The sequence below is a fragment of the Sturnus vulgaris genome, chromosome 14 (genome assembly GCF_052056855.1).
Source record: "Sturnus vulgaris isolate bStuVul1 chromosome 14, bStuVul1.hap1, whole genome shotgun sequence".
NCBI lineage: Eukaryota > Metazoa > Chordata > Aves > Passeriformes > Sturnidae > Sturnus > Sturnus vulgaris.
The window spans coordinates 4,880,447-4,907,206 of NC_142256.1; the positions used below are offsets into that span (position 1 = coordinate 4,880,447).

Below are 26,760 nucleotides of genomic sequence, written 5' to 3' on the forward strand. Positions count from 1 at the left end.
CAGCACGGAGCAGGAGAGCTGTCCTGTCGTGCTGGACCCCATCATTCAGCCCAAAAAGGCTTTGTGGGCCTGAGCAGCAACATCCAGGCCACTGACTCCTGCTGCACCTCCCTCTCAGTGGTGGTCTTAGCTGCTTGGCTTGGTTGGGAAGCCCACCAGGATGTGGGTGGGGACCGTGAGAGCCCCAGAAGCTGGAGCCTGGGTGGGGTATGTTTGGAGGATGTGCAGGAAGAGGGCTGCAGAGCTGACAGGCTGCAGAGAAGTGAACTTGTTGGCTCATGCCTGTGTCGTTTCTCTCCAGGCAGGAGCTTTCCTGCAATTCAGTGGATTGGGACCCAAGCAGGGCGATTGGGGCGTTCAGGTCACCCCAGGGGACTGTAGAGCAGAACTGGTCCTAATTCATGTGCTGGTGTGGGAGTGCCCTCACCTGGGGATGAGCGGCAAGTGTCTGCACTCAGAAGGTGCCATGAGCACCCTGACAGAGTCACAGACTACCTAGCTTGGTCACTAGGTCCCCTTACTCCGCAGGACAACCTCCCCCGTGTTGTCCTTTCCGCTCCCCACTGCTCTCCCCAGGCTCTGTGACATACAGCCGGTTCTTGTGCTTCCCAGCCTTCAGATGCACCTCAGGGCCTTTCTGGTCCTGGAGCCTACGGGAATGGAAGCTTCACTTATGCCAAATCTCAGAGGAGTTTCCACTGCAGGAAAGCCCCCTGCACCCCACAGCACCCTCCACACCAGCAGCCTTGGTGCCTGGCTGACAGCACACCAGAAAGGCATATTAAAACACAGTTTATTGCTGTTCTTTATAAAAACCAACAAACCAAAACCCATTAGTAACAAACCCAGTCCCCAAACCCAGCACTATCTGAGACAGGCTTGCAAGGACACTCCATTAGTGCAAAGAGGAAAGTGGCAGTGAGGGCTGAGGGGGCTCTGCTCGCTTCAGCTCCCACAGAACCCACCGTGCCCACTGTACAGTATCCCTTTGCCCTGGGGCTGCTTAGGGAGGGCTGGCTGAATTCTCAGGCCCTGGTGGGAGTCCTGGGGGAGCTGGAGGTGTCAGAGGGGGAGCAGAGGATGTCATGGCTGTGCAGAGCAGCTTTGACACAGGACGTGAAGGCATGCTGAGCCAAGGGGCACTGCCCACACCTTTCCACAAACAGAGCTTTGCCAAACAGCTGCTGTCTGTTCTCCTGGGCTTTCCAGTGTGGAAACTAAACGTGTGCCCTACCCTGTGGCTGCTCCCAGTCCCAGGTTCCAGAAGTGTTGGTGGGAACTAGGGGCGTATGGAGCTGGAGCGTGGCTGCACCCTCTGCAGGGTTCTGCAAGGCGCGGTGGCTTCTGAGATGGGAGGAGCTGAGCGGGACCTTGCAGCCAGCAGCACGTGGCCCTGGGCACTGGTAAAGATGGGAGGGATGCTCTGATCCTCAGCCCCTCACCCTCAGGCCCTCTGCAGGTCCCCTGATCCTTTGTTCCCTCCTGTACCTGGTCCCGGCACTGTTGCACCGGACATCATCCCCAGCACCCACCTACCCCACGTGCACGGGCAGTCAGACCCGTGTCACAGCCCTCAGCAGTGAGCACGATTTTCACTGTGATGAGCTGCCAGAGAAGAGCCTTTCCACATCTTCAGAGGGAGCTGGTGTCTCGGAAGAGAGGGCTGCCCAAATGCCAGCCCCGGGGGCCGAGCAGGTTGGCAAGAGGCGAATGCAAAGAGCTCCAGCCCTGGGATCCCACGACAAGCCCAGGACGGCTGGGACCACACAGGGCTGGCAGATGGGGATGGGAGGCTGGGCTGGCCTGGCTGGGGGTCTCGTCTGTCCCACGAAAGCGCCACTGCAGGAGGCTAGTGCTCAGCTTTTCCCATGACACATAGTCACGGGCTGTGAGAAATGTTTTCAGGGAGCAGGGATGCACTACATCCAGATGGGAGCAGTGTGTGTATGTGGTCAGCACTGCTGGTGCCCAGGGGCTGCAGCCAGCAGCACAGAAGGAGGAGGCAGTGGCGGGGGCTGTGAAGCAAGGTGCTGTTTCTGAAAGGCAGGAGCTAGCAATGCTGTAAGCCCTCTCCAGTCTCTCCATCGGCTGGTTTTGGTTGTGTCAGGGCTGCAGAGCTGGAGGGCTCAGCCAGGGCAATGCTGCCAGCCCAGCCCACCCCACCCCGTGGTTAGGTCATCTTCCTGGCAACGCTGGCATACGTGTGCTCGATCTCCTCGTCTGCAGGACACGTGTGGGTGAACTCATCACAGGCATAGGCGTTGTTGAGGTAGCGCCAGATGCCCGTCATGTCCCCCGGGATCTCGAAGTCACGATACTTCTTGGCTGCAATCTAGAGGAGAGTGAAGGAGGAGGAGGCTGAAACTCCCAAGACCTGAGGGATACTCACTCTGTGGCTTTGGCAGGGGACTCCCTGTCCACTCCTCTTGGAGCAGGTGCCCCCCTACCCTACCCTGGGGGCCGGTGCTGTTACCTTGATGATATGCAATTTGGGCAGGAGGTTGCAATCAGCCAGAGTCAGATGGTCTCCATCCAGGAATTTCCTCTTGGAAATGGTGACGTCCTCCACACTGTCCTGGTCAATCTCCTCTGGGAGAGGAGTGTTCAGGTAGACATCCAGGCGATGGAACTCCCGCAGCAGAGCCTTCTCAAAATCTGGGAGGGCAGGAAACCGAGAGTAGTGAGTGTGTGCCCTGGGCTCCCAGGGAAGCTCTAGGCTGTGCTGGGCTGGCTGAGCCTCCCACGGGTTTTGCAGAGAGGGAGAAAGTCCTCAGGGCCACACCACCAGGGCACAGCATTGACCCCGGCCAGCGTCTGTTGCCAGGGGACTACAGCAGCGTCACCCCATGCTCTGCTGTTATCCCTGTGGAGGGAGCAGAGAACTGCCTTTATCCTTCCCCTCCACTTCCCAAGGAGGCTTTGCTGAGGCAGGCAGCAGGAATCTTAACCTGATGGCAGGATTTGCCAGCAGACAAAAGCATTCCTCCTGTTGCAGCGTGGTTAATTAGAGTCCAGCAACCCACAATTCTTACTGATATTTGCTTCTTTGCGTGGGTTCTTGATGTATGCCGAGAACTTGGCAAAGATGTCGCTGCCCACATCAAAGGACTCCTTGTACTTGGGGCTCAGGTGTGGATACCTGGAAAAAGACACTTATGTCAGTGCAGGCAGGGATGGAGCAGGGGTGCAGCAGTGCCATAGAGCCCAGGGATGGTACTGGAGGATGCAGGGAATGTTCAGCTGGCTGTGGGAGAATTATGACGATGTGAATTACTGCAGCTGCCACCCTGCGAGCTGTGTCTTCTATCCTGGGTGTTTGCCAGGAGATAATCTCGGGGCAAATACTCCCCAATTGGGGGAACATTGGTGGCAATGGAGCCCCAGAGCAGAGCTCTGCCTGCAGGCAGTTCTGGCCCAGTCCAGAGGATGCACATTGGCACAGAGGGGTCTCAGGAAGCCAGAAGCTCCCATGACTTCCTCAGAAACTGTCTTCTTTTGCTGATATGTCCCAGGGTGTGCAGCGAGAGCAGACACATTCAAGGAGGCAGGTGACAAATGCATTTGAGCTTCCTCTTCTGCAGCAGTGGGAGGGCACCCAGGGCACGGGGCAGGGTGGTTTGAGGGGCTCCCCAGAGAAGTCCACCCCCCAACCGCCCTATAGGTCACCTGCATTCTGCTGTCAAGCAAGGGCATTTGCTTTCCCTCAGCTGAGTGCACCGAGTATAAACGAGCCAAGGGCTCTCGCACTCCCCTCTACCTCAACACCAGCTGCCACAGCCAGTGACAAACCCACCAGAGCCAGGATCCCTGCAGGGACCTCCCCATGTTCCCCCTCAGCCCTCAGAGTGGGGGTGCAATGGCTGATGCATTTCTACCCATTGTTTTCCCCTCTTGCCGTCCCCATGCCCTCCCCAGTGACCCAGGGACCAGGAGAGGCACCCGCCTGCCTGGGCTGCCCTGGGGCACCTCCTGGCACCCTGCCTCAGTTTCCCAATCTGCCGAGCCCCGGACAGCACTGACAGGCCCCGAAATGGGGAAGGAGGGAGTTTGCAGTTACGTGGGTGGACCCAGGGTCTGCTCCAGGAACTCCTCAATCTTGATGAAGTCTGTTTTCAGCTCCTTGTTGAACAGCAAGAAGGGTGGGTTGGTGCCTGGTGCTAAATCTTTCAATTCTTCAGGTTTCCTGGAGCAGAGAAAACAAGCTGGCTCAGAGCCTGTAGCACATCTGCCTCCACCAGCCCCCGAGAAAGTGGCCCTGGCAGAGGTGGGGGCGAGGAGGGGGCACAGGACCAGGAACATTCCCAGCTCTGCTGGCTTTGGGGAGCGGGCAAGTGCTCCCCAGCCTCTGGATCTGCCCCATGGTGCCTTCAAGTCATCCTCACACCCAGCGGGACACAGAGTCCCTGGGCTGTGCACACTGGCAGGTGGCACAAGTCCGTGCTGGCCCACATTTGCACTCCAGGTGAGGTGGGCAGTTCGTGGGCAGCAATTTGTCCCTGAGCAGTGACAGTGGCTGCAGGGCAGGCAGGGGGAAGAAGGGCTGATGGGGGAGCTGAGCAGGGCGTGTCTCACCCCTTTGCTGGGCCAGGGCTTCAGTGCCACCTCACCTGGTCATGTCCACCGTGGTGACATTGAACTTGACCCCTTTGAGCCAGAGCACCATGAAGAGGCGCTGGCAGAAGGGGCAGTTCCCGATGTTTTCTCCATCCAGACCAGCCTGTCAGGAAAGCAGAAAAATGAAGGTTTAACGCTTTCACAGACAGGATGCCTGGAGCTGAAATGCTGGCACAGAGTGCTGCAGGGAGCCCCTCCCGGCTCCGGGGGAGCTCAGCTGTAGGACCCACGCTCAGCCATGGCCCTGAGGGCCACTGGAAAGAACATAAGAGCATACTCAGGATGCCAGGGGTCGGATCCTTCCCAGAAATGTGAGATAAAGCCAGGAGGAAGTGGAGAAGGAGGCAGGGGGAGAAGGTGGAGGCTGATTGCTAATGGATGGGGAGGAAGGGAGGGTCCGCTTGGCCAGGAGGCCAGGCTGGAGCGGGTGGGAGAAGGGAAATGAGCTCATGTTTGCCAGGAAAAGAGCAGTTTGTTTTCATGTGCTGTTCATGTCTGCCTCCAGTCTCGTGTGTGTTTAATAAACCCGGGCACGATGTCCCCACGCCAAGAGCCTGCCCAGGCTGGCACAGGAGAGAAGAGAATTTGTGCTGGCATCCCACACAGCACTGGGAGCAAACAGAGATGACTGTCAGCTGCTAAAGGAACCCCTTTCAGCCCCTCTGCATGAGCACAGCCACAGGCAGAGTGAAACACTTTTCCTTGCTATGTAGCAGCTGGAAATATCCTTTGCAAAAAACTACTAAAACACCTTATGAGGAGTTTGGCAAAAGGATATGGCAGGTTCCCCCGTGCACAAAAACTGGCTGAGATGCTGCTGTGAGAGGGAAGTTGTGCTGTGGTAAGAGGTAAAATGGCTCACAGGAAACTCAACTTCTTAAAGAGAATTACCAGGTTCCTAGGTTGCACATGAACCGTGCTGCTCCAGCTTGTGTGACCACCCTGCCCTGGCACGGAGGAGCAGCACAGCTCATGCCAGCCCCATCACAGAGGGATGTGTGTCAGCTTGGTGGGACAGCTCTGCACTGCTCTGCCTTGATAGCTGGTAATGAGCTGAAGTCCTGAGGCTAAGCAGGAGGGTGATGAGATTTAAGAGGATCTGGCAGTCAAGTAGCAGCAAAAGCCTCCAGAGTGGGCAGCTGGACAGAGCTCACACCCCTTCGGGGACCCAGAGACAGGATGGCTGAGGAGGCAGAGACCTGTGCCTGGTTCTGCTGGGCTGGAGGTAGGTGCTACAAGTCACCACAAACAGCCAAAAGCCTGTGGAGTCTGGAGTGCTCGGCTTCTCCAGGAAGAGAACATTGATGTCAAACTCACCTTAAGGGGGACTGTAGAAGAATCAAAACGACCCCTCAGTACTCCAGCTCGTAAGCTGGAGCAGGAGGTCTGTTTTTTCCATCAGGCCAAGACCTTTTAGTCCTTCCAGAGGACAGCAAATTACTTTTAACAAGTATTTTTTATGCTCAGCTGTCATGAAATTATGTCATGAAATCTGAGGAAGGAAATGGGAACTGAGAAACGTTGATTCCCTAGGATGTGCCCAACAGTGAAGCTGAATCTACACACGAGGATGGTCAGTGTCTATTAATAGCAAATACTCCCAGAGGGGCTACAGCTCAGGAACATCCTGTGTCATTAATAGCTTCTTTGCAAAGGGGTGAAACTGGGTCTCAGCCTTCCTTTGAAGGAGCTGGAGAGGAGAGTCAGAGAACAAACTCGAGGGCTGCCCATGGGCAAGAGTGCAGGGCACCTGTGCTCCCCCTCCCCAGCACCCCTGCCACCCATGACCCCAAACTATGGCCGTTCTTTGGAGCATCTCCAGAATCAACAGCTCAGCAAGTGCTTTTGTGGCTGCCTAGCATGAGGATCAGTACTTTCCTCCCTGCTCTCCCTGCCAGCTGCACTCCCTTCAACTTCCCTGGCACAAGGCTGGGAATGACAGGGCTTCATTTGTTGTCCCCCCAGGAGCTGCTGTGCTGAGCCATGGCAGCACTCTGCTGGTGGGGTGGGGGTCACTGAGGGGAGGGCTGCCCCTCCTCGGGCTGCTCTGGGCACAGACTCTGACTGCCTGCCTCAGGTAGCTCCAGTCCCTGAGCTGTTCAGGCTGGTCTTCCCCCTCATCTTTTAAAAATAGAGAGGTGGGGAATTTTGGACTAGACTGAAAAGAAAATCAGGATCGCCTCTGCAGGGAGAATGACTCAGGCCCATACCAGGATGCTCAGAGCCAAAACCTTTATCTGGAGAAATTGGAGGGGAGTTCCACCAGTGCCCTGGCACTGTTGGGGGAGCATGAGGCTCTGAAAGGGCCTTGTTGGCAAGCACTGGCCATGCAGGGAGCCTCAGGAAGACAGAAGCCCTCAGGGGAGACTTGCAGCCACGCGCTCTCCCTCCCTGGCAAACGCAGAGCAGCAGGGAGTGGGGGCAGTCATTGCTCTTCACTTCCTTCCTCAAAGCACCTCTGCTGCTCCTCCCGCTGCAGCAGGAGCTGGGATGGGGGCACACACTGACACTCCTCAGTCTTTGCCCTCAGGTGATAGACCCAGCGTGGACTAGCACAGAATCTCTAGGAGGGTTGCAGCCTTTTAGCCCCAACTTTCTGAGGCGTCACCGGGCTGCACAGGGCACTGAAACCGAAGAGCTACTCGGCAGTTCCTGTGGTTTCCCCATGGTGAAACAACCTTGATGCAGCGGGAGGAGGAGCAGCTTTGCCTACTTGGGGCACTGCTAAATATTCAGCCCCCTTGGGACCTGCCACAGCTCCTACAGCCATCAGAGAGCCAGGGAGCAGCTGAATGCCTGGTGGAGCTGCAGAGCGGAGCCTCCTCCCAGGCAGGGAGAAACTCCCCGCCGGAAAGACGATGCCCTTGCCAGGGATGTGGCAGGGTGAGAAATGCCAGCCCTGGGGAGCCACCAGCCCAGCCTGAGGGGGAAGCAGGAGCTGCTTGGCACCCTGCCCATCCTTGCCATGGTAACTCCAGCATCTGCCAAAGGGAAAGCCAGGCAGGGTGCCGTGCCGTGCCGTGCCATGCTGCTACAGTAGGCGCTGATGGGAGCACCAGCTTCCCCCATGATTTACAGCTGTCCCTGGTCACAGCCCTGTCTGGGGCATCCCCAGCCCAGCCCGGAGCTGATGGCACAGGAAGGTGCCTGTCAGCAGCTAGAGCCACTGTGTCTTTGGTACAGCTGGGTCCTGAATGCCGGGAAGGGGAGGCACAGCATCAACTTTTCTGAGAACAGACAAGCCAGGACGGTTTATTTCATGCTAAATTACAGCACAGGGGAAGTCCTGACCATGCTGCTGCTTTTCTGTTTCACTTCCCTCTGAAAACCCCCTAGAATGTGCTGCTGCCATTGCAGTCACCTCATGTATTGCTTTCTTTTCCAGCCATCCCAGGGACAAGTGTTAAGCAGAGAATTCAAGTCCCAGACTACTTTTACCAAGAATACACTTGTCCAGATCAGCTCAGCCAAGCTCAATGTCCACCAAGAAGTGCTGTGGCTGCAATTTTGGCAAGGGGATGAGAGAGATCTCTCCTGGGAAGGCTCAGATAATCCTTTCTAGCAAGTATGTCTAACTACTACCCAAGGGAGGCACCATCAGTGCCTAGAACTGCTGGGTGCCTGTGCCAGGGAGGCCAGTGCCTCTGACCAGTCCTTTTGGGCACTGAATTCCCCCAGGATGAGAGCAATGAAGCCCGTAGACCTGAGTGGCTACAGAAAAACCACCCTTAAAACGTCGATGAGGTGGCACAGAGAGGCATTGCCCCCTCGTCACTGTCACTGGACAGCATGTCCAGGGCCCCTGGAATTGCTGTGGGCAGACACAGTTACCAGCCACCAGCTTGGGCTCCTCTCTATTTGCACCATCCACGGCTGCTGCAGATATTTTGAATTTGAGTGTTTAAATATTCCAAGGAAAGGGTTCAGAAAATTGCTTAACAGGGAAAAAAAAACCCAGAAACCATTTCCAGCGACTCCCCCTCAGTGATCACACCCCATCTCGCCCACACGTGGACTCCCACAGCGGCTCCCCGAGCCACCCATGCTCGTTTCACAACCCTGCTCTCAGGAGAAGCTGAAGTGGCTGCTCCCAGCCCTCCTGCTTGCTGTTCCCAGGCTGGGCTTCTCTTTTCTGGGTTTTGAGAGGCATGTGTGCTCCCACTCCTTCATCATGCTGCTGCCAGCAGTGACACTTCTCCAGGGTGCACAAGCATCACAAGACCAGGGCATCCTTCAGCCTGCTGGGTGTGACACCCCACAGTCCCCACACCACCACACGGTCCCCGCATTTGGGCAACTCTTCAGCCAGCCTTTGTGGTGAGTGACAGTGGAATTTGTACCCATCTCCAGCCTCACACAACATGAAGACACCCGTGAAGTTCCAGCAGCCGCACCCCGCTGGATGTGGGTGAGGGTGAGCCCCAGAGTCACTGCCCCTGCCCCGAGACCCACCTTGACAAACAGCTCGATCTCGGGCTCCTTGGTGGTGCTGTGCTGCCGACTCTCCATCCCAGCAGCGTGGGGAGGGAGCACTGCGGCCGTGACTGTGCCCTGCAGAGTCTGATGGGGGAAGGCTTCCAGAGGGCTGCTGGCTTGGGCCCCTGGGCTGCTCTTACTCCGCAGAGGGCTGGAGCTCACACTTTCCTTCCTTTTGAAGAAGGGAGGAGCAATGGGGTGTGCGCCAGGGCCTGCCAGCGAGGGGAGGAAGCGGCAGGGCCTCTCAGCCGTGACTCAGCACGGGTCTATCTGCTCACATCCAGCGTCTATCGCACCCACCCAGGTGCTCCTCCAGTGCCTCCGAGCCGTGGGCCGGCATCCCAGCACCTCTGGTGCCCGCAGCACTGCCACTGCCTCTTCCCAGCTGGGAGCAGGGGTTTATAGAGGAAGTGTCTTGCCTGTTGCTCCTCCTGCTGCTCCAGTCGTGGCCCTTTGCCACTTTCCCAGCCTCATGCTGGTGTCCAGTGCCCCAGGGCTTCTTTATCAATTTGGGGTGAACCTGGCTGACCTTTTCGCTGCCTCCTGCAGCTGCATTATGACAGACAGCCGCCCGGAGGGAGGACACAGCTGCTCTCCCAGCCCAGCGGCTCTGGGATCCCTGCGTGGGCACATCCGAGCACCCCTGGCTGCAAAGAGCTGGCCCGGCCAGGAAAAGGGCTCGGGGAAGCCGAGGAGAGCAGCCTGGGCACCTGCCACTGATTTTTTGAAGCTGGGGCACAGCCCTTGGGTGGGAAGGGTTGCAAAACAGCTAAGGCAGGAGATAAAAGATGCCGAAGCATGCCGGGGTGCAGTGGGGAACCCCAGAGTGCCCCTGGCAGCCACCCAGCTGCGTGGTGCTTGGCAGGACGGTGGGATGCCATGGGATGGGATGGGATGGGATGTCTTCAGGGCTGACCTTCAGCAGGGCCCCATTCCTGGAACTGGGCTGTTTTGCAGGAAGGATGAACAGCTTGCTTTCCTCCCCAGGATGGGAGGGAACTGTTTGCTGTCAGATCACTCTGGCTGCAGAGGCAGCTTCCCAGCACACACAAGACTAACTCTTAGGCAAGACCTATCTCACACCCCCAGACCACAAAGCTGGTCCCATTGCACAAAATGGGGATCCCCAACGCTTGACTCACCCCCCCCTCCCCCCCACAGCTTGGATAAGCTCCAACTTTCTCTCCAGATAATCAAACCCTGCTCAGACAGCAATCTCCCTCAAGGCAATTAGGATGGGAAATGATTTTCCAGACCGTTGGAGGAGGTTCCCCAACCAAGATATTTCCCCTGGTCCTGCTGCACAGCCCAGAGTGGTGCTAACACTGAGGTTTGCAGGGGTGGGGAGATAGGGGGTATTTTTTTTCTGCCCCATCAAAACTTCGGGAGAACCTGGAATCCTACTCGATGGGACAGGACACTCTCACACTGATGATCAAGAGGTAAGTATTGATGGCACTGCGGGTACCTCCCAGGCCCATGGCATCACCCTCATCACAAGCTTGACACCGAGCACCCAGCTCCCGTTGTGGACTCCGGATGATGTGTGCCAGTCCCTGCTGGCTGCTGCCACAGCCTCCCAGCTGCCCCTGCCTGGGCCATGCTGAGCCTCTGGGAGCTGTGATGGCTCCTGGCACTGCCAACTGCTGCTGTCTCTGCTGATCTCAGCTGGGTGCAGAGCCAGCAGCTCCAGGCCATGGCATTTCCCTCGGGCTGGAGCAGCAGGCAGGGATGTGAGTCCTGCAGGTGGGAGGCACAGTATGACACGGTGCCCTCCTCATGAGGTGCCAGAGTGCCCAGTACCTGGCTTCACAGAGGCTGTGGGACAGAAACGTGGCAGCAAAGAGGTCCCTTCCCTCACTGTTGGGTGCAGGAAGGGTGTTTGTCTTTCCTGCAGGAACAGCCGCCTGGGAGGCAGCTCAGGGAGCCTTTCCCTTCCTCCCCACGGAGTGAATGGCCGGACATTTGCCGAGATTGAGATTACAGCTCGCATGTAGCTGGATTTCTGTCTCACTGTGCCTGGGAGAAAGCTGGGGGCACTTTGGAAACCCTGCCAAGCCCTGTTCCTCTGCCCAGGGGGAACAGAGGTGGGAGGCAAGGGACTGCCAATTTCTCTGCTAGCAATGGCATGCCAAGGCACAGCTCACCCACAACAGGGTGCCCTGGGGGATGTGTTCCTGTCTAAGAGTGACCCAGCTGTCCCGAGCAGCCTCTGGCCCTGGGCAGCAGGCTAAGAGTGAGACACTTGTGCCCGCCCAGCCTCGGGACTCCAGCAGGGCAGAGAAGCGAGCCATTGTCCCCGCGCAGAGGCCACGGCTGGTACGGGGACACAGGGCTGTGCCATGGCCGGGCTGGTCCAGCCAGCGGTGACCGTGGTCCTTCTCTGCTTTGCTGCACGTCTGGAGGCCAGCCCGGAGCTGTCTGGTGAGTCAGGGTGAAGGAGGGGAGGGGGGGATGCGGAGCCCTGTGCTGGTGTGCTGGGAGAGCCAAGGGACAGCAGGTTGGTGGGGTAGGGACAAGTGAGGTAGAAACCACAGCAGGCCAGAGTGAGTTTCCCCAAAATGCTAGGATTTCTTTATCCCCACACAGAGCTGTTCTCTGAAAACACACTGCACATATCCCACAGCCCTGGCGTGCACGAGAATGGCTCCCCACTCTGCTGTGCTCTTTTGGATGGTTTGCAGGCAGAAATGCAAAGAAGCAAACACCGAGCCAGTCCCTGAGCTTTGCTGAGCATCCCCTGAGCCACGATGCTCATGTCCTCGGTGCTGGGCAGTGTGTAGAGCTGAAGGAGCACCCAGGGCTGCCCTGCCAGCCTTGCCTGCTCTGAGAAGGGGAGGGAGGAGTTGGGTTGAAGCTGTACCTGGTCCTTTGATGGAGCTGGTGGTTGTGCCCCAGCCAGAGCTGCTCGTGAGTAGGGGTGCTGCAGGGTGCCCTGCCACGAGACACAGCACGGACCAGGAGCTCTCCCCAGGGCCATGTCGGTGAGCCTTATGGATGTGGACAAGGCAGAAACGTGGGACCCCTTCTGCCCCAGCTCTTTGAACAGTCAGGAGAAGTGCAGGCAGGCTGGACACCAGGCATTCCCCAGGGACCATCTGGAAACAGCCATGCACACCTTCCATCTGCTCAGCCAGGCCCAGGTGGTGAAAGCAGAATGCTGCAGGGCGGGCTGTGGTGAGGAGGATGTGATTTCATCTGGGCAGAGCTAACGGCACAACCACAGCACCGGAGACTGAGTCAGCTGCAGTGGCACGAATCACTCACCAAGTCTGCCTGCAGCCTCCTTGACATGGCTGCACCCAAAAAACATCTTCACAGCTGCTCACTGGCCCAAAATAGGATGATGGAGAAACCTCTGCCCACATGGCAGTGTTTGAACCTCGGTTTTAAAATACAAACCACTGGTGCCTTCAGCCGGCATGACAGCAGAACAGGGTGTCTGCCTCAAGGCTGGATTTGGGGAAACCCATTTCTTCTCATATTTCTCACCTGAGTTCCCTGCCATCCCTAGGATTTGGCTGAGCCCTCTGCATCCAAGGCTGACCGGCAGCAGAGGGTTTAGGCAGCCCTGCCTCCAGCAGTGTCAGGTGTGGGCAGGTGGGTTTGGAGTGCTAGGCAGAGGCCAAGGCTAGGCCGGCTCTGAAACCTTCAGGAGAGCCTGACTGCTGCCAGGTGCGGGGCTGCTGCTGCAGGTGTGGGACTGCTGCAGGGGGTGCAGAGGAAGGGGAGGGGGGCTGGCAGCCTGGGCAGGGTCCTGTGCCCCTCACAGCCCTCAGCATCCAGTGATATGGGGACACCAGAGGAGAGGGACAGGACAGGGCTTCTCCCGGCCCCTCTTCATGAGCACTGCACCCCAAGGGTCTGATCCAGCTCTGTGCCATTCAAAGAGCATCTTTGCATTGCACTGGAGCTTTGACCTGGCTAGAACACTCTGTCTGCTGCCATCTGCCCTCCTGTACCTCTCCTTTCCTCTCTCCTCCAGCATGCAGAGAAGCAATCGAGGGCTTTATTTTGGGATTCTGTGGCCACCCACTTGCCCATCCGAGCTTGTGAGGGATAATGCCAAGGGAGAGATGAACTCCGGGCTGGAGGCAGCTCCCAGCTGCGCCCGCTGACATCCAGGGAGGGATGCTGACGGGTTAGTGACTGAAGGTGAAAGGGGCCCTTTGTGCTGCTGAGCCTGGCACCAGTTTGCAGAGAGGGGGGAGCTGGTGCTCCCACCTTCTTGTCTTGGTTTGGAGGAGTTTGACACACTGGGGTTTGGGGGACATGTCCTGCCCTGGGCCCCAGCACTGGCCTGGGGCTGAGGTGCAAGTTCCTCCAAAGACTCCACTGCTGGGGTTTGGGGTCTGTGATCTGCTCAGAAGCCCCACGTTGCCCTGTTCCCATCTCCCAAGCCTCACAATGATGCTCCCCCTTTGATTTTGTTTTATTCAAAGATGCAAAGCGCTTCATTCAGGGCCTACATATCAAATTTCATCAGCTTTTCTTGCTTCCTCAGCCCTCTCCAGCAACTGGTGCCTGCTCAGAGCACCTGGCAGCTTGATAAAACAGCTTCTTTGCCCACCCAGTACCGCCAGTGCCAACTGGAGCCAGTGCTGCATGTTAAGCCCTTGGAGAGGCTGGGCAGGACAGTCCCAGTTAATTGTCCCCTGTAGGGGAAACAAGGAGGGCAGTAGTTTGGGACACAAACTAAGGCAGGATTGAAAGAAAGAAGCATTCTGTGATGGGAATTCAAGGATGGAAGGGCCAGTGCCCATTTAAAGGGTTGTGGGCCAGGAATAGTTTGCACCAACACACTGGGTTTCTGCATTAGAGACCTGAGGCCGGCTGGGCTCAAGCGATGACTTGGCAGGCTCACACTCATCCATACTGACCCAGCCACCTGCAGCAGCCCCTGGACCCTTCTGTCATCCGCCTCATGGCTCAATTGTGACAGACTTGTGACAGAGCACATCCTCCTCACTCTGACTCCAGGCATCATCACTGGGGGACTATCTCTGGCTCACTCTTGTTCTCTCCCCACCATGGCCCTATAACAAGCCTGGTTTTCTTTAAACACTTGACAACTCCTTATGGGATTTCCCAATCTTCTATAACCTGCTGTAGTGCCTCCAGCTTTCCTTTCCTGTTGCTGACTAGCTCAGCTATTCCACGCTGCTTTCCAGGCTCCTGGCAGCAATGATGTATGCGAGGTTTGCCACAAGCCCTTCTTCTCTGCTGCTGTCCTGCTCTGATCTTGTTCACCCCATAAGTGCCTCATCTCAAGATATCCTCACTGCCTCCAGGTGCCCCCACTGCTGTGGTCCTGGTGTCTCCCCTGGACAATGCCACCCCTGCTTTCCCCTTCCAGGGTACCTGCGCAAGGTGCTGAGGAACCACACTGCCCACACCTGCGATGGAGAGCAGCTCCTCATCGTCTGCCCTCGCAAAACCACCATCAGCATCCTCGGGGCCTTCTATGGGCGCCGAGTGCCCAGCACCAACCTCTGCCCCAGCCCTGACAACGCCTCCCAGGAGAGCACCGAGTGCACGTCTGCAACTGCCCACCTGGTAAGGGAGGGACCCCAGGGGCCAGGCTGCACATCCCTCTGTCTCCACATCCCTGAGCTGCCTGCTTGGGCTGGGGGGCTGCAGGCAGTGCAGCCTCTCCATGCCCCAAGGAGGTTTTCATCAGGATACAGAATCACGGAATCAAAGAATCACAAACACTCCTTGAACTCTGTTAGGGTTGGTGCTGAGACCACTTCTCTGGGGAGCCTGTTCCCAACCACCCTCTGTGAGAACGGTGGTGAACAGTGGGGTGCCCATGCTGGCACAGGGCTGGGTCACCCGCTGCTGCTTTAGGAGCAGGGATGTCTGGAGGCCAGAGAGCAGAGCTGCTGCCAAGGCTCAGCTCTGTTCAGGCAGTAACTGGGAAGAGAGGTTGCTTGTGTTTCCTTAGTGACTTTCCCTTCTGGCAGCCAAGAGCAAGCAGAGGTTCAGTCCTGAGCTGGGCGGGAGGGACAGGGACAGAGGAGGAGAAGGAGAAGGAGAAGGAGAAGGAGAAGGAGAAGGAGAAGGAGAAGGAGAAGGAGAAGGAGAAGGAGAAGGAGAAGGAGAAGGAGAAGGAGGAGAAGGAGAAGGAGAAGGAGAAGGAGAAGGAGAAGGAGAAGGAGAAGGAGAAGGAGAAGGAGAAGGAGAAGGAGAAGGAGAAGGAGAAGGAGAAGGAGAAGGAGAAGGAGAAGGAGAAGGAGAAGGAGAAGGAGAAGGAGAAGGAGAAGGAGAAGGAGAAGGAGAAGGAGAAGGAGAAGGAGAATAAACCATTCCCTGCTGCCGGTAGCTTCTGCTCCGCTGCGCAGCCACTGCTGTGGAACTTGCGGGGACGAAGAGGGGGACACAGGGGCAGGGAGTCCCACAGCCACCCAGGACCGGGCTACCCGGTGACTCCTGCCAGAGCCGAGGGCCCGGCGAGGCCACCTGGGCCACCATGGCCTTGGCTGAGTCCTCGTCCCCACCTTGTGGCCGCGCGGGGACATTGCACGGACCGCAGGGACGTTGCGGAGACCACGGGGACATTGCAGGGACCGTGGGATCATTGCACGGACTGCGGGGACATAGCACGGAGCGCAGGGGGTCGCGTCAGTGCACACCTGCACAGGTGTAGCACACCTGTGCTGGCACACAGCTCGCTGTGGGTGCAGGGGAGGAGCTGGCTCAGAAACGGGCACTGGAATTGGGATGTCTGCACCAGGGGCAGGCAGGAGCAGCAATGGGACACTTCTGTGGGGTGAGAGGCCACTTCCCTGAGCCTGGTGATGGCACTAATGGACAGGAGGTGAGAACAGCCTCAGGACTTCTCACCCAGCTCACACCTGTTCCACTCTGCTCTCCAGAAGCTGCTGGCTGAGTGCCAGGACCAGCAGTGGTGCCAGTTCTCAGTGCACAGCCAGGTCTTTGGGCCAGACCCATGCCCTGGGACACACAAGTATCTCATCGCTTCCTACAAGTGCCGGCCAGGTGAGATGGAGCACGGTCTGGGCAGCACTGCATGGGCCCTCCCTGACCTCAGCTGCTCAGAAAGGGGAAGGAAAGAGAGCATGGCTGCTCCTGTACCTCGCAGCCCTCTTTCGACCCTCCCCTTGGCCTAAGAGAGGGGCTGCAGGTGATTCAGGATGCACTGGGGCGCTCAGCGATGTCACTTCCTAGGGAACCATCGGGTCAAGACCGTGTGCGAGAATGACAAGCTCAGGCTGCAATGTCGACCAAAATCCATCCTGGCCATTTATTCTGCAAGTTATGGACGATTCCTGCGGGGCAAACCAGAGTGTGACGCCTTCAACACTGGAGGACCGCATATAGGTATGCCAGAATGGTTTGAGACAGAAATGGGGCAGGAACCATGCAGAGAGTACAGCACAAGTCCACCACTGGGCTGTACCTGTGTCCCTTGGCCTCTGCTGGCTGATGTCCAGCAAGGAGGGACAGGCAGCTCTGCCCATGGGTCCATTCCTCATGTCTCTGCAGAGTGTGTGGCCCCAGACGCTCTGCGCAGGGTCTCCAAGAAGTGCCACCGCAAAGGGAACTGCACTGTGGCTGCTGACAAGGCCACCTTCGGGGACCCATGCCTCCCTGGCACGAAGAAGCAGCTGCGAGTCTCTTACACCTGTGGTGAGAGCTCCCCACGGGGCCAGGGGCACACGGGCCACTGGTGGAGTGTGTGCTGTGCCCACCCCATGCCAGGGGCAGGGGCGTGGGGCTCCCCAGGGAGGCAAGGGCTGCAGGGGAGGAGCAGGGTGCACGTTTGGTGATGATGATGATGTGTGTGCTGATGAGGTGCGTTGGTGTGTGCTCTCCCTGCAGTGCCCAAGCAACTGCTGGAGGAGGTGGGCCCTGACGCCTCAGACCCCTTTCTGCTCTCGGACTACATGCATGGTAATGTGGGTGGAGGAAGGTTCCACCACAAGCAGCGTGGCACTGTGCCCGTGCTTGGGTGAGCCAGCCCTTCCATGGTTTGTCTGCATCCCTGGTACCAGCTCCAGCCTAGCATCTCTGTCCCGTGGTGGAAGCCATCCCTTGGCCAGTGCCCATTCTGAGGGGATGGAGGTGGCATCTGCTGGGAGCAGGGGAGAGGAAGACACACAGGGTCATCCCTGCAGACAGCAGAGCACTTTGCAGGAAGGATGGAGTGTGGTGTGGGGAAGGACAGGCAGGAGCAGGCAGTCGGGGCACCGAGAGCACCTCGTGTCTCAGCCTGCACCCCCTTGTTACTGCAGGTGGCTGGTACAAAGGGCCCAGGTTCTCCAGGCTCCAGGAAGACCGCATGATTTTTACTAGCTCTCTGGCAGCTTTTGCCCACCTTTGGGGTATGTGCCCTCCCTGGGTCTCACGCAGCTCCTGGGGAAACAGAACAGGCTGGGGGGTGGCTGACATCCCAGATGGCCCCACCTCAACCCCGGGCTCATCTCAGAGGCAGCCAGACCCCAAACCCCTCCAGCAGAGCCAACAGGCACACAAAGGAGCAGGGCACCGAGCACCCATGCTGGGTTTGGGGTGGACAGCTAGGGCAGGAGCTCAGAGGTTGAACAAGCCACATGTCCCACAGCAGCAAGAGTCATGGTATGGCTACAGTCCTGCCTGTGCACCTTCCTTTTCCAACAGGCCAGATTACCCACTGGGTCTTTTCCTTCCTGCCCTATCTGCAGGCACTAATGGAGACCACCTCTCTACAGGCAAAAAAATTCCCTTGCCAGAGGAAGTTACTCATTTAATCCCCCAAGGGATTATTCTTTCCCCTGCTCTGCCTACCCCACATCCCAGTGTAGGTTTCCTTTGGTCAAAGGCACATTTCAGGACTAGTGGGTGCTAATGAGGCTCTAGGTGACACTTCCATGGTCACTGGGGCAAGGTCGGTCCTGCCTCTGCAGCCTGGGTGGTGAGGGCATCCCTGCTCCCCTCCTCTTACTCCCATAGGCCTGGCAGAGGGGCTTTGCAGGCACTGATACCCCACAGACTACACAGCAGTTTGTACCCTGGTGTCTTTCTTTCCTTTTCCCCCTCAGGCGTCCCGGAGAAAGTTGCCCTCTACTTTCTTTGTGGAGTCTCAGGAGGCCTCATGCTGCTGCTGTGCATCATCAGCCCCAAAACGACCTTCCTCCAGGAAATGGGGGAGGCTCTCAAAGATCCAGAGCTGGGGAGCAGCTCGGAGCTGGGCAGGACCAAGCTGCGGGATGAGCAGGATGAGGACGTCGCTGATGACAGCTCCTCAGACTCCTCCTTCCGCCGCCTCACCCGCACCTACCGTGCCACTGACAGCATCTTCGGCCCTGAGCTGACCGCAGCCATGGAGGGAGCCGTGGAGCACCAGAGCCACACTGGGGACGAGATCTGGATGCCCAAGGAGTCAAGCCCGTATGCCATACACAAGATCAAATCGGCCACCAAATAAGAACTGGGAGAAAACGGTGGGCGGGCAGCAGAGGGGTGCAGGCTCAGTGGGATCTGACATCAGAGAGACATAAGAGTTTGGGATCCCTGGGTGACTGCACATCCCGAGCAGGGTCACGGCAGCTCCACTGTGTCCATCCACACACTGCTCCACCAGCACGGAAACCTCTAACCTGGGGGTGGCGTGCAGTCCCTCAGTGTGATGAGGGGCTGTGGAATGGTCCTGTGGGCCACGGGCTCCTTTGCCATAGATGCCACTAACCCTAACCTAACCTCTCTGTTCTCAGCTTGCATCGTCTGGCCCTAGAGTTTAACCTCGATCAGTTGTGCCAAGTCCACCCTGAGCCCTTCAAGGCTGTTTGCTCCTATTTCTCCTTGGGTGCTGGCTTCCACTCCTGGTGCTGCAAACACCCCCTGTACTCGGGCACTGTGCCAGCGGCAGAGGGGCAGGAATGGCCAGGACACAGGGAGAGGCAGGTGGAGGGAGCGTGCAAGCACAGCAGGCATCGCCAGCACATCCCCACCATGGTGCATGCCATGCAGCCCTGCTGTTCCAAGGCAGCTACTCCCCAGGCTGGGGCCACTGGCACCTGGGCACAACACTGGCTCTCACCTCCCTGTAAGCATTCAGGAGCTCTGTCACCCTGCGTTGCTCTGTGCTTTCCTCTCTACTTTCTCTAGTGGCAGGAGAGCCCCAAGTTTTAACTTGCTGTATTTTTTTCCAGTGAATAAATGCAATAGCTCTTAGGCACAACATCTCCCCCTGACCTTGGTCATTAGTAATGAAAAGAGGAAAAAGGAAGAGGCAAAGTTCAGCCCTCTCTGTGCAGAAAAGTACCTTGCCTCCCACCAGTGCTTCTGGCACTGGGCCATGGGAAGCAACAAGCTAGGCTTGTTTTACCACAGGAAAGGATAAGGGGAAGGGAAAGGGGAAAAAGCAGTCCATCTGGGTCCCAGGAATGATGCTTTCCCTTTCCTTGCTGCTCTTCTTGAGCCTGGGGCTTCCCGTCTGGTAAGCAATCCTGGAGCAAAGATCCCCAGATACTGAGAGTGGCTTCTCAGCAGTCCTGCAGTGCCAGAAGCCAGGCTGGGGCTGGGGTCTGCTCTAACTCCAAAAGGCAGCACAGGCTTTTTTAGTGCTGTGGGAAGAGGCTGGATGGAAGCAGCAACCCAGCTGTCCTCAAGAAAGGGACACGCTGGGCACAAATGCTCTTGAGCCAGCACACAGCAGAGTCTAGTGGGAGGAGCCAAGGACCTGCGTTCTGCCTGATTTGGGGGTTTGCTGAAGGAATGTCAGAGCCCAAAGAGAGCTTGTGGAGCTCTCACCTCCAGCTGGCCCCCAGCATCCTTAGATTGTGGGCAGGACTGAGACCACAGCCTTGCCTCGATGCTTGGACAGCTAGCACAGCTCCTGCTGCACACCCATGGCCTCACCTTGCACTTCCTGCTCTCCTCATTCTTCTCCCACACGGCCCATGTCCAGGGGCGATTTCAGCTTGCATGGTGTGAGTCACACCCCTGCAGCAAGGCTGGGATTCCCAAGAGCCTCGCCAGAAGCACCAGCATGACAGTGCTTTGGAGACTGGAAAAGCCAGCTTCTCAGTGCCAAGCCTGGGCTGGACAGGCAGACATGAACCTGTCCCAAAGCAGGCAGCTCATCCCAGCCTCCACAGAGCTGTGGGCAGACTTGGATGGGGGTTTTAATTGAGGATCTTCTCCCACAGGATAACCATGTTTCCATTGGCAGTGGGATGTGTCCTGGCTCTGCCTGAAAAAAAACTGTGGTTTTGGCTGGACTATGCACTGCCTTAACATGTATGGGGAAAGGCAGGGACCTGGATCCTACAGCATCCCAAACCAACAGCAAGCAAGCCCCAGGGAGTTCCCAGGCCAAGGACAGAAGCAGTGACACTGGGGGAGCTGGGGCTGGAGAGAGCAAGTGACCAAAGAGGGAGCAAGGTGGGCTGGAGCCACGGCAGCCCTGACCAGTTCTGGGGACCGAAGGGACTAGAGATCTGTGGGACCCAGATTTAAACCTCCACTGAATGTGAGAGCAGAATTCTGCTCCTGGCTGTCCATGGTCTGGGCCTTCCTGCTGGAGATGGGGCAGAGCTGCCCACATGCAGCCCAAGCCGTGTGCCTGATCCTGCCCACGTGGCCCTTGGGCAGCAGGTTTAAATCCCCTCAGATGCTGGCACTGCTGTGTTTCCCCAGCCAGGGGTTCATCAACTCCGCCCACAACAGCAGCACATGGGTGTGCGATTGTCTGAAAGGATTTTCTTAGGTTAAATTTAGGAATTGGAAAGGTTTTTTCTGGGAATCTGGTGGCTGGGGGAAGCTCTCCTCTGCTGCAGTGTTGAGCTCTGCTGAGTTTACCTCAGTGGGGGTTTCACCGCTGAGTGCAGCGCTAAAGCCCCCCAGGGTTGCTGAGGGCACAGGACCACTGCACGGTGGTGGTACGAGAGCAAAGAACTGCGCTGGAAACCCACAAAGGAGCAGAGTGATACAGTGAGCAACAAGTACACGAACATGGATCATGTGTCTGACACATGAGAAGTGGGTGGCTTTTCCAAGACTACTTTATCAAGGAACAAAGCAAGCTGTGGGTGTGAGGAGTCTCATGCATTCCTTCCCTGAGACATGGAAATTGACTTCAAGCCAATGACAGCCTGAGCGAGCCTTCTCCGAGCTCTCCCAGCCCGGCAGCCTGGCGGCAGGGCAGGGGTATCCCCAAGAACTGCAGCGCTCTCGAGGCCGGTCTTTGATTCGCACAGAGTGTTCTTACCCTCAGCAGATGTTTGATAAGGGGCGGGTATCTCGTACAACCCCGTAGTACAGCGCCTGTGGCTTGTGCCTCGGTAACTCTGACCCTGTCCTGGTCGCCGTGGGCGACGGGGCAGTCCCGTGAACTCATCCTGAACTTGGCCAGTCATGCCTGTACAACACCCCATGGACACTGCTCTGTGGTACTCAGACAGCGAAAGTAGGGTTAGACTAGAGATGAGAAAAAGATCTTCCCTGTGGGGGTGGGCAGGCCCCGGCACAGGGTGCCCAGAGCAGCTGTGGCTGCCCCTGGATCCCTGGCAGTGCCCAAGGCCAGGTTAGGCGAGGCTTGGAACAGCCTGGGACAGTGGAAGGTGTCCCTGTCATGGCAGGGGGTGGAACGCGAGGAGCTTAATCTCCCTTCCCACCCAAACCGTTCTGTGATTCTCCAAGCGACCCGAACCCTCTGTTCCCGACACTGGGCCAAGGAAGGTGCACGGCCAGCACACCCCGCCCCCCAAAGCAGAGTTCCGCAGCCCGGTGGGAAAGGGCAGCTCCGAGGTCTGGGACCCACAGCCTCGGGTTCGGGCGGAGACAGTGGACCCAGTTGCCCGCGGAGGCCTCTCACCCGCCCCGAAGCACAGCACGGCACGGCACGGCACGGCACGGCACGGCACGGCACGGCTCGGCTCGGCTCGGCTCGGCTCGGCTCGGCTCGGCTCGGCTCGGCTCGGCTCGGCTCGGCTCGGCTCGGCTCGCTCCCGGCCCCACCGCTCCTGCAGAACGATTTAAACGGCGCCCGCTCCCACCAATCATGGCCCGCCTGGAGCCGCGCTAGCCCCGCCCCCGCTGCATGCTCGCCCTGCCATTGGACGCCGGCGTTGAATTTTAAACCCTGCCGCCCCGCCCCTTAGCAACTGCATCCCTTCGCGCCCGCTGATTGGCCGCCGCTTGGCACCGCCTCGCACCCTGATTGGCCGAGGCTCGGCCAGTGCTGGCCGGCCGCTACCGAACTGCTACTTTCAAAAGCGCCGGGGCCGGCGGTGCGGGCACAGCGCACCGGGCATGGGTGAGTGGGGGGAGAGGACACCTCGGGCGGGGGAGACCCAGCGAGTGGGGTCCCAGGGGGCCGCGGAGGAATGGGCAGCGCTGGGACCCCAAGTTGGTGGCAGGCGTGGGGACCCTGGAGGGTGCAAAGGAGTAAGGGCTTCCAAGATCCCTGGCTCCCCTGGGAACTCCGGTAAATGCAGGGGATAGGGGAGCTTTGGGACTCCCAACTCCTCTAGAGGACCCTGGGGGTTGTAGGGGAGGGGGGATGTCCAAGACCTCTGACTCTCCGAGGAAGTGCAAGCCCTTGCAACCTTCTCAGTGATGCAGGAATCTGGGAATTGCCTGTCCCCCCTCCCACCTCGCCCAGCAGAGTGCTTTTGGTGGCGATATTTGGGGTCCATGTCCCTTTCTCCCTGGGAGCACCCCTAGCCAGATTTGTCCTTTGCCTTGTCCTGGGGCACCACCCGCCTGCCATGCTCAGGGAAGGGGTCAGTCCTGCTGTGCTAGCCCCTAGGAGGGACAAAGGCCCCCCTGCTCTCCCCTAAGCTGGCAGGGTGGCTCTGGAGGCGGGCGGGCAGCAGCCCCCTTCACATCATGCTTTGCCCGCAGCTTGCTCTCAGAGACCAAGGGAGAGGATGCCGCTACCACGCAATGCCAAGATGCTGACCACCAAGCAGCCCCGAGCAGGCAAGGTGGGCCCTGCTACAGAGAATGTAGACCCTGAGAAGGTGAGCACTAACCTAGGAGAGGGTTGGAGGGGGTGCTCCTGTGGGGCCACCATCTTCTAACAGCCTCTATTGTAGGAGGAGAGCTGTCATGCCAAGAGGTCTTCGTCATCACCCCAGGGTGGGCCCAAGAAGAGATCAGCATTCGGAGACATCACCAATGTGAGTGCTTCTGTGAGCCCCCCATGGTGGGGGGGCTTGCCCCATGCCCATCAGGAAGAGGAGAGGTCTCCCTGCAAGGTGTATCTTGCTTTCCACTGTGTAGCCTCTGTATGCCCTCGTTCTCATCCAAACAGGCTCGCAAAAACCAGGTAGTGGCAGGGAAGAAGGAGGCTGTGAAAGTTGCTCCACCCAAGGCACAGAAGGCACATAATGCATTGGGGGTAGCCAAGAACAACGAGATCAACCTAAAAAAGTGAGTAGCTGGGGGCAGGGGTTTGCTGCAAACTTGTCCCATGGGGATAAGTAGTAAGGGCTTCCCTTGGGTGATGGAGGCTGAGCCAGATGCAAGGGGGAACTTGTCTATCTACTATAAATGGCATCAGGTTGTGGCAGGGGAGGGCTAGGTTGGGCATTAAGAAAAATTTCTTCCCCAAAAGGGCTGTCCAGCCCTGGCACAGGCTGCCCAGGACAGTTCTAGAGTCACCTTCCATGGAAGGTTTTAAAAGTCACGTGGATGTGGCTTTTGGGGACATGGTTTAGTGATGGCCATGGCAGTGCTGGGGGAACTGTTGTCCTCAATATCTTTAAATATCTTTTCCAATCTAAGTGGTTTTAAGAGTCTGTGGGGATATTTTATGGGTGGCTTTGCCCTTTCCTGGAAGACTCCTTTCAGCCAAGAAATTTGGTCTTCTCCCAGCAATGATTTACGCTCTTGTCCTTCCCAGGCCAATGAAGAAAACTCCCCCAACAGCTCCTGCAAAGCCCAAAGTGAATTCTGTGCCAGAGAAGCCGGTGTCTGTGCAGAAACTGAAGCCTCTTGAGGAGAGGGTAGGGACCCCAGACTGCAGCATTGCCCTAGACCCATCACAGCACTGGTCTGTGGCTGCCACTGGTGATCCTGGGGCACCAGGCAGTACTCTGGGCATTGGAGAGACTCCAGCCAGGGTGATGGGAAGCTGGGGAGGGGGGCAAATTGCATCACCATCCTCCTGCAAGAATGCTCCCCTGGGAAAGAGTGGGGTAAGGACTGCAGGGTGATGAGGGCAGGTAGGAAAAGGGAGGTGCAGAGGGACAGGAGCCTTGCCCCAACGGGGTGACTGACACTCACAGGGCCTCCCCCTTATTGCTGCCCCTTCCATGCCAGCAGCTACCAGCAGTGGAGGACATTGACAAAGAGCAGCTGGGTGACCCCTATGCCAATGCAGAGTATGCCAAGGAGATCTTTGAATACATGCGAGAAAGAGAGGTAGGTGATGCCTGTCCAGGGGCTGACAGCTCTGTCCGGGGAAGGAGTGGCTGCAGGCAGGGTCACTGACTGCCCAGAGGCCCTGACCACCTGGAAGGGGCCTGCACAGGGTGAGAAGGGGTTTGTCTGAGGGTGGGGATGTCTGCCCTGTCCCTGACAGCTGTCTCTTTGGCAGGAAAAATTCTTGCTTCCTGACTACATGGAGAAGCAGACAGACATCAGTGGGGACATGCGTGCCATCCTTGTGGACTGGATGGTGGAGGTGCAGGTGAGAGGGCACAGCTTTGGCACATGTGACCTCAGCGTGCTGCCAGAGGCTCCTGCAAGCACTGCCAGTGCAAAGTTGATCCTCCCACTGTGTGGGCTAGGGATCAGCCTACATCCCTCCCTCTGGGCCTGACCCATGGGCACCTCAGTCTCTGTGAGAGCTGGGTGGGGCTGGGCAGGCCAGACTTCTGTCTGACACTCTGTCCTGACTCCTGCTCTCATTCTTGCAGGAGAACTTTGAGCTGAACCATGAGACATTGTACCTGGCCGTGAAGCTGGTGGACCACTACCTGGTGGAGGTGGTGAGCATGAGGGAGAAGCTGCAGCTCATTGGCTCCACTGCCATCCTCATTGCTTCCAAATTTGAGGTGACTTTGTGTGCTGTCCTGGGGTGCAAGGGCAGAGGGGCTATGCCTCTGTGGTCCCTGTGGGGTTTTGGAGAAGGCCAGGCCACTGCTCTGAGAGCTGCCAGGGTGGCATATCTGTCATGTTCCTCCTTCCCGTCCCAAGGGCTGTGAACGCAGTCGTGATGGGCTGAAATCTGTGTCCTGGTGTCACTGGAGAACCAGCTTCTCTCTGCTCTGCAGAGACGATCAGAGTACCTTAGTTTGCCTAATACAGGCCTGGACCTCAAGCCAAGGGCTGGAGGAGTATGGACATCACAGAAGTCCTGTGGGGTGTTACAAGTCCTTGCTGGGTCCAGCAGCATGGGAATACTTGGAGGGCCTGTGGGATGGCTAGGATCTCCTGAGTGAGGCCAGGATGAGCCCACACTGGGTGCTGAGCAGTTGTGCCCCTACAGGAGCGGTGCCCACCGTGTGTGGATGACTTCCTCTATATCTGTGATGACGCCTACAAGCGGGAGGAGCTGATTGCTATGGAGATGAGCATCCTCAGCACCCTCAAGTTCGACATCAACATCCCCATCCCCTACCGCTTCCTACGGCGCTTTGCCAAGGTAAGTGCATTCGGAGGGTGGCCTGGGGGCCCCAGCACCCCTTCTGCTGGCTCCATGGCGCAGTGTCTTGCATCAACGGGGCATCAGGCTCCCAGTGGCAGCAAGGAAACTTTTGTCCAGGTCCCCTTAAGAGGGTTGAGGGGTGTGAGGATGGTGGCCTGTGATAGACTGGGTGTGTGGGATCCCCCAGATCCCAAAAAGGCTGGGAAGGAGAGCAGCATTGCTCAAAAGGCTGAGCCTTTCCCTGCCCACCGGCTGTAGTGTGCCCGTGCCACCATGGAGACGCTGACGCTGGCCCGGTTCCTCTGCGAGATGACCTTGCAGGAGTACGACTATGCCCGCGAGAGCCCCTCGAAGCTGGCTGCCAGCTGCCTGCTGCTGGCACTTACCATGAAGAACCTTGGGGGCTGGGTGAGTACCTGTCCCTGCTGAGGCACCCGGGGAGGCACTGCAGTGGGAGGCAATGGACCAATGAGTTGTCGGCTGATTCACAAGGGCTGTGATCAGATTTGCATGCTGGACAGGGAAGATGATGGCTGTCCTGTCATTGAGAGGACACAGCTTAGCCCTGCTGTCCCCTCACAGACCCCTACACTGGAGTACTACAGTGGGTACAGTGCCCAGGACCTGCACCCCCTGGTGAAGAGGCTGAATTTCCTGCTCACATACCAGCCCCGTGACAAGCTGAATGCTGTGCGCAGCAAATACTCACACAGGTGAGAGTCATGGGGCTCCGTCCCTGCCGCAGGGGGTGACACCACCAGCATGCACCCCAGGTTTCTGTAGGGATCTGAGAGCACTGCTGGGTGGGTGTGAAGGCTATGGTTGAGCTCTAAGACAATGTGTTCCTTCCAGGGTCTTCTTTGAGGTTGCCAAAGTCACCCCCATGGACATGCTCAAGCTTGAGGAGATACTCACTAGCTCCTAGCACTACTCTGTGAATAAGCCTGTAAATAATGGGGTACCCTCAAGCAGGGTGGTACCATGTATATAAGTAATTTTAACTGAGGAATAGGCGGGAGGGGAAAAAAGTCATGTGTAACTGTTAATAAAATATGTTTGTTGTACAT

General features: G+C 57.7%; 3 protein-coding genes across 5 annotated transcripts; 2 read left to right on the top strand and 1 right to left on the bottom strand.

Moving 5' to 3' along the window:
- Positions 1 to 776: 776 nt before the first annotated feature.
- Positions 777 to 9,199, bottom strand: CLIC2 (CLIC family member 2). The gene is made up of 6 exons (XM_014891058.2): positions 9,067 to 9,199; positions 4,608 to 4,717; positions 4,058 to 4,183; positions 3,033 to 3,139; positions 2,474 to 2,655; positions 777 to 2,332 (listed from the first exon to the last, which is right to left on the bottom strand). The coding sequence occupies exons 1-6, from the start codon at positions 9,121 to 9,123 to the stop codon at positions 2,171 to 2,173; spliced, it is 744 nt and encodes a 247-aa protein (XP_014746544.2). The 5' UTR covers positions 9,124 to 9,199; the 3' UTR covers positions 777 to 2,170.
- A 1,815-nt stretch (positions 9,200 to 11,014) lies between these two features.
- LOC106862192 (protein eva-1 homolog C-like) lies at positions 11,015 to 19,275 on the top strand. 2 transcript variants are annotated; one of them, XM_014891053.2, is made up of 8 exons: positions 11,032 to 11,514; positions 14,447 to 14,646; positions 15,969 to 16,092; positions 16,282 to 16,434; positions 16,600 to 16,743; positions 16,936 to 17,007; positions 17,349 to 17,438; positions 18,135 to 19,275. In XM_014891053.2, the coding sequence occupies exons 1-8, from the start codon at positions 11,433 to 11,435 to the stop codon at positions 18,518 to 18,520; spliced, it is 1,251 nt and encodes a 416-aa protein (XP_014746539.1). In that variant the 5' UTR covers positions 11,032 to 11,432; the 3' UTR covers positions 18,521 to 19,275. The 2 variants fall into 2 exon arrangements, with proteins under 2 accessions (XP_088029502.1, XP_014746539.1); XM_088173376.1 differs by lacking the exon at positions 17,349 to 17,438 and having other exon boundaries at positions 11,015 to 11,514.
- Positions 19,276 to 22,195: 2,920 nt separating this feature from the next.
- Positions 22,196 to 26,757, top strand: CCNB3 (cyclin B3). 2 transcript variants are annotated; one of them, XM_014891008.2, is made up of 12 exons: positions 22,196 to 22,351; positions 22,942 to 23,060; positions 23,136 to 23,219; positions 23,354 to 23,472; positions 23,945 to 24,047; positions 24,367 to 24,465; positions 24,641 to 24,733; positions 24,963 to 25,100; positions 25,535 to 25,690; positions 25,952 to 26,101; positions 26,276 to 26,406; positions 26,546 to 26,757. In XM_014891008.2, exons 1-12 carry the CDS (start codon positions 22,348 to 22,350, stop codon positions 26,616 to 26,618), a joined length of 1,269 nt encoding a protein of 422 aa, XP_014746494.2. In that variant the 5' UTR covers positions 22,196 to 22,347; the 3' UTR covers positions 26,619 to 26,757. The 2 variants fall into 2 exon arrangements, with proteins under 2 accessions (XP_014746494.2, XP_014746493.2); XM_014891007.2 differs by having other exon boundaries at positions 22,200 to 22,351; positions 24,364 to 24,465.
- Positions 26,758 to 26,760: the final 3 nt, after the last annotated feature.